General features: G+C 34.1%; 1 protein-coding gene across 1 annotated transcript; it reads right to left on the bottom strand.

Annotated features, from left to right (window-relative positions):
• Nucleotides 1-3,723: 3,723 nt before the first annotated feature.
• On the bottom strand, nt 3,724-5,399 carry LOC114291975 (protein ACCELERATED CELL DEATH 6-like). Its single transcript, XM_082880531.1, has 5 exons — nt 5,130-5,399; nt 4,726-5,016; nt 4,457-4,654; nt 3,896-3,955; nt 3,724-3,813 (listed from the first exon to the last, which is right to left on the bottom strand). The coding sequence occupies exons 1-5, from the start codon at nt 5,397-5,399 to the stop codon at nt 3,724-3,726; spliced, it is 909 nt and encodes a 302-aa protein (XP_082736657.1).
• Nucleotides 5,400-6,372: the final 973 nt, after the last annotated feature.

The following is a 6,372-nucleotide window of genomic DNA, read 5'->3' on the forward strand; positions in this document are numbered from 1 at the left end:
GTAAAAAATGCATCTTTGTGGGTTATAGCTCGAAATTCAAAGGCTATAGACACTTCAGTTTGGATCAAAAGAAGGTGATTATTTGTAGAGATGTTCTCTTTGATGAGAAGGCGTCTTTTGATTGGAAGGAAAATAAAGTCCAAGATCAAAGCATTGCATTCAATGAAGAATCGGAAAGTCCACAAGTTGAAGATGTTGCAACTCTTGAATCTCCACAAAGAGGGTCATCAATTACTAGTTCACAATCTTCTCCAAGTTCAAGTTCAAGTTCTTTATCTCCAAGTTCAACTCCAAGAAATATAAGGAGTCTTAGTGATGTGTATGCAAGATGCAATTTATGCATTGTTGAACCTGAAAATTTTGAAGAGGCAATTAGAGATGAAGCATGGAAGAAAGCTATGGAAGATGAAATTCATGTGATTGAGAAGAACAAGACTTGGGAGTTAGTGGAGAAACCGAAAGGAAAAGAAATAATTGGTGTGAAGTGGATTTTCAAAACAAAGTTTAATTCGGATGGCTCTATTCAAAAGAACAAAGCAAGACTTGTGGCAAAAGGGTATTCACAACAACTTGGAATTGATTTCCAAGAAACTTTTGCTCCTGTGGCTCAACTTGAAACAATTAGAGCAATCATTGCTTTGATGGCTCAAAAGGGTTGGTTCTTGCACCAACTTGATGTAAAATCAACATTTTTGAATGAAAAATTAGAAGAAGAGGTGTGTGTTGATCAACCTCAAGGCTTTATTGTCAAAGGCAAAGAAGATATAGTGTGCAAGGTGAAGAAGGCTTTATATGGCCTAAAGCAAGCACCCTGGGCATGGCATAGTGAAATTGATGCTTACTTCAATGAAAAGGGTTTTCAAAGAAGCAAAAGCGAGCCAACTTTGTACATCAAGAAGCGAGGTACAACCGGTATTCTCATTGTTTCACTTTATGTTGATGATTTGGTTTTTACCGGTAGTGATGAAAAATTGATTAAAGATTTTAAAAGGGAGATGATGAAGAAATATGAAATGAGTGATTTGGGGCTATTACATCATTTTTTAGGCATGGAAATCTACCAAAACAATGGCAGTGCTTTTATTTGCCAAAAGAAGTATGCTGAAACACTTCTTGAGAAATTTAAAATGAAGAATTGCAAAGCAGTTGCTACTCCCTTGATTGTGAATGAAAAGTTGTCAAAGGAAGATGGAAGCAAAGAAGCTGAAACATCTTGTTATAGAAGTTTGGTTGGAAGTTTGTTGTACTTAACTACTACAAGACCGGACATCATGTATGCTACAAGTTTATTGTCTCGGTTCATGCATAGTCCAAGCCAAATTCATTTTGGGGTTGCAAAAAGAGTGTTAAGATACATTTAAGGTACACTTGATTATGGAATTTTTTATGAGAAATTTGTTGATGCAAAGTTACTTGGACTTTGTGATAGTGATTGGGCCGGATGTATTGATGATATGAAAAGCACTTCTGGATATGCATTTTCTCTTGGATCGGGCGTAATTTCATGGTCATGCAAGAAACAACAAACTGCGGCACAATCATCTGCTGAAGCCGAATATATTTCAGCATCATTGGCAACTACACAAGCAATTTGGCTAAGAAGAATTTTGGATGATTTGGGTGAGAAGCAAGGTGAAGCTACTCCAATTATGTATGATAACAAGTTTGCTATTGCTATGGCAAAGAATCCCGTATACCATTCTCGTACCAAACACATTGCTATCAAACATCATTAGAGAAGCTGTGGAAGATGATGAGATTCAAATCAAGTATTGCAAGACTGAAGATCAAGTTGCGGACATCTTCACCAAAGCTCTACCAAGGGACAAGTTTGAATTTTTTAGAGAAATGTTGGGTGTCACACAATATGGCATTAAGGGGGAGTGTTAAAATTAATGCCATATTTACATTAGATACATTGGATACATTGCATGCATTGGATACATTGAGTTCATACATTCTTTGTATTCATTTATTTTTATATTCATGTATTTTATATTTATTAAGTTCATTGTCTAGATTATATTCATGTACCTAGTTAGTTGTAAAGTTTTTTAGGTTCATGGATCTTGTTCATTGAACTTATGTATAACCTTCTCTATGTAAAAGGATGTAAGCCTATGAGAAAATGATATGACTAATAAGAGAGAAAAATTCAATACAAAATAATAGTTCATTCTAGAGAGAGTTTTATCAAAAGCTAACAAGCTTAGATTAGAGATTAACATTGCAAGATTGGGAGGGATGGTTGAAGAAGAAGAAGACTCCATTGAAACTGCTTGATCAAGATCAAAGTTCTTTGAATGAAATGAAGATTAAATTGGTAAGCGAATGCTCATTGGAGCTCGAAGCTCAGATACCATGATGAATAAACAAGAACAGAGAAATATCTTCATTGACTATTAGAACAATACATTCATATGTATATATACACCAATGTATAAGCTCTAACTATCTAACTGTATATCTAATATTCTAACCGTATTTATCTAACTCTATAACAATATCTAGTTATCCTAGTGTGGCAGAGTATGCCTTATGATATGCCTTCACTCTTGATTACTTCAGTAGAGATAGTATCCTTAGCAATAAGCTCTTTCATTACACCGACATGTCCATGAGTAGCTGCTACATGAAGAGTTGTCTTCTTATCATCTTTGTCTGTAATCACATATGCAATGTATTTATCCAATTGTAGTAGCTGTTTAGCCCTTTGTACATGACCAAATCGGGCCGCATAGTGAAGTGGCGTCCAGCCGTACATGTCTGGTTCCTTCACCAAATCTTTCTTCGAATCCAATAATGTATTTGTGTTTCCTGAAATGAAAATATAGAGCATATAATGTAATAAATTAAATAGAAATTAAAAAACTAACTTCAAAATCAAAACCAAAATCATTCATTTTCTTTAGCAATATTTCTACTAGAAGTTCTCTCTCCAGTTATTTACACCCTTTCCATACCATTACATGGTTGACTGGAATAACTGTTATTTCCTTCGTTGGAAAGAAGAAGAAGAAGAAGAAGAATAATAATAATAATAATAATAATAAAAAGAGTGAATTTTCTTTAGGTTGTATTTGGATAGTGAATTCTTTACTCAAATTTATGATTCAAACACAAGAATGGGCATTTTTATACAAATTATAAAGTTGAGTCAATCTAAATATTTTAACAAATACATGTGCATGTGCGCTAAATATGACTTCGGATTTGCTAAATTTAAATACTTAATATTGATTATTTTTTGTTAATATATATATTTTCAATGTACCATTTACTTTCAAAATACAATTTTGAATTAATGTCTAAGACCGTGCATATCACAGGTTTTATACTAGTATCTGTTAATATGAATCCACTATTTTTTTTTGTCTAGTAAAAAACAAATAAAATCCAAAGAAAATTTGTTTAAAATTAATGACTAGTGCCTTGGTTGCTAGAAATTATTGCAGCGTGCAAAGCAGTGCCACCAGGGCCACCATAAGTAGGAGCTCTGAAAGGTTTCAAGATTTCGGACACCACTGCATGGCTTCCTTTCTCTGTAGCGATGTAAAGTGGAGCTTCACCTGCATTGTTGGCTTCATATTTAAACTCATCATCTTCTTCTATCAACAATTTCACCAAACTTGGCCCACCTTTTAGACCCATTTTCTAGAGTCAATGATGTGTAAGTAATATGATTGGTTGATGATTAGGGAAAGTATGAGAGGGCGTGTTGCCTTAGATATTCGAATTGGTTGCCACATCATTAGACTTGAAAAGTGGGTCTAATTTTTGGACTTGAATAGCAATGATCACTTTGACTATAAGCTACACAAGCAAATATTAGGTAGACAACAATTGAAATTAGGAGTAAAACATAATACAGGGCACTACTATTCCATTAACTTACAAAGAAATTGTAAGACAACCCACTAAATCTAATCCCTTTCGTAAGTGAACCGATAATCATCTGATAAGCAATTACTTATTACTCAACTACTTGTAAAATTAACTTTTTGGGTAGAAAATAATAAATGAGAAATGAGATGGAACAAAAAAGTACATATGGTGATTGAGAGCTTTGATACCAAAAATTCTCTATGATTTCGAAGTTTGAGTGAGAACTTGATTAAAAATATAATCAAGAGGCTAATATATCTCTAGCAGAGTATTTCGAGAAACAATCCAGATTCACTCTAAAAAATTGATATATTGCAATGCATATATGTTGACAATCAGACATTATTATAGCAATGGAACCATATGCTCGCATAGGCCTGATTTACATCACTATCAATACAGATTGGGTGCCCTCAAACTCATGCATGTAATCTCACACTTGAAATTAATATCAAAATACATTATTGATCAAGAATGCATTCCTTGATGTTATTCATCAGATATGAACATTGAACACTAGATAGGAGGACTCTAACACATGTAGTTTTTATAGAGATGACCGGTCTATTACCATGTTCAATTTCTCTTGGAATAAGTTGTTAAAAATCCAGAAGAACAGGCAACTAGTAATGCAAACTGCAATTGCTAGGGCTCGTGAATGTTCTAATACAACATATGTGCCTGTAATGAATGCCAGCACCATTGCTACAGTCGCAACCATTACAAGATTAGCAGCGGAATTATGGTGTTTCAAAAGCTTATCATGATCCTTAGATGGAGCCCCAAAAAATAAGTTACAATAGCAGAAGTGGATAATATCATGGCAATGGTATTTGTCACCGCAAAAGCTTGGAAAGCTGTTTCTCTTGTTAGAATTGCCATGCCTTGAGTCGGGCCCTGGTTTCCATTGTAGCCACCAGGCATGGTGAAACCAGCTACAAAAGTCACAGTTGCTATAAGTGCAGCCACTATCATATGGGTGTCCTCGGTTTTCTTGATGTCTGTGGGTGTAAACCTTTTACGCTTATCATTAGCTTTCATTTTCTTTGTTAAATTCTCATTATCGTCACTAATTATATTTCGCCAACCTAGTGAAGGACCACATTTTTTTGATTCTGACCTTTTGAGAGCCTGCATGCAACAATCATTCTTCAATCAGTTTGGAAAACATTAATGAATTAAAAAAGCAATAGGGTGGCCTTGTGCACAAGATTCCTGCCATCGCTCGGACTGAGAAGGGTTACCTGGGTTACTAGTGTTACGTTTTCATGCTGTGTTGTTACATCAAGGGGAGTTTGATTTCCCTTGTTAAAGGCCATCTTATCTGATTTTTCATCGTATATGAGTTGGTTTGCACACAACCCAGTAGCAAGGTGGAGAGGGGTGTTCCCATCAATATCTTTATGATTTACAAAGCTACTAAGCTGGGAATTTTCTAAGATGAATTTGACTGCCTTTTTGTTCTCATTCTGCACTGCAACATGAAGAATATTTTGGCCTTTATCATTAACCATCTCCTAACAATCAGGACATTGTGATAGAAGCTCTTTCATTACGCCGACATGTCCTTGACTAGCTGCTACATGAAGAGCTGTCTGCTTATCATCTTTGTCTGCAATCACATATGCAATGGATTTATACACATCTGGTAGCTGTTTAGCCCTTTCTACATGACCAAATTGGGCCGCATAATGAAGTGGTGTCCAACCATACATATCTGGTTCCTTGGCCAAATCTTTGATCCAATCCAATAGTGTTTTGGTGCTTTCTAAAATTAAATACAAGCATATAATATCTTAAATTGGAAAGAAAATAATAACAAACAATGTAACAATGAAAATGCATTTTTTTTTCTTTTCTTTTCTTTTTTTTACTTTTAGGAATATTTGTACAAGAAATTTTCTATGCACTTTCTTACCCTTCCTTCATTGCTTCATATATCTAAGATATGATGGATTATTATTATTTTTTGTTATTGTGTTTTATGCCTACATGGAGTAGTAAAATTTCACAAGGGAATTACTTTGGTGAAAATTGTTTATTCCTTATTGAAACAACAATTTTCTTTTCATTGTACTCAATTATTGGCAACATTTTAAAAATTTTGTCACTAAAGCTTAGTTTTTACTTTTCGAAACAACTTCTTGTTGAAAATAATAAACTTTGCTTTTGTTATTAGGAGTTATATTTCCTATATTTAGTTCTCCTAATTATGGAGGAATAATGATATGCATGTAATGATGCACAATGGTGTGTTAAGAGCATTAGTAGTATGTTAATGTGTTAGTGGTTACAAAGCATAATAAAGTTAGTGGGCCTTAATGTGAGTGTGTGAGTTACATGTTAGGATCTTATATATAATCATGCAATTTATGCAATGAGGATAAAAATTAATAGGAGAATATAATGAGAATGCAATGAGAATAACATGAGTGAAATACAAGAGTTGCATATTTTCCTTCTCTAATTCGCTTCCAAATTTGTGAG

This window comes from Camellia sinensis, chromosome 7, assembly GCF_055761805.1.
Source record: "Camellia sinensis isolate YWXY chromosome 7, ASM5576180v1, whole genome shotgun sequence".
NCBI lineage: Eukaryota > Viridiplantae > Streptophyta > Magnoliopsida > Ericales > Theaceae > Camellia > Camellia sinensis.

Bases quoted from the DNA above. Each gene is read 5' to 3' on its own strand.
- LOC114291975 (XM_082880531.1), bottom strand. From the start codon at position 5,399: ATGGTTAATGATAAAGGCCAAAATATTCTTCATGTTGCAGTGCAGAAT. The intron at 4,655-4,725 runs GTGACAAATACC...GCTCCATCTAAG, and splicing joins CAGCTTTCCAAGCTTTTGCG to GATCATGATAAGCTTTTGAA. The intron at 3,814-3,895 runs GTAAGTTAATGG...TTGCTTGTGTAG, and splicing joins GGTTGTCTTACAATTTCTTT to CTTATAGTCAAAGTGATCAT.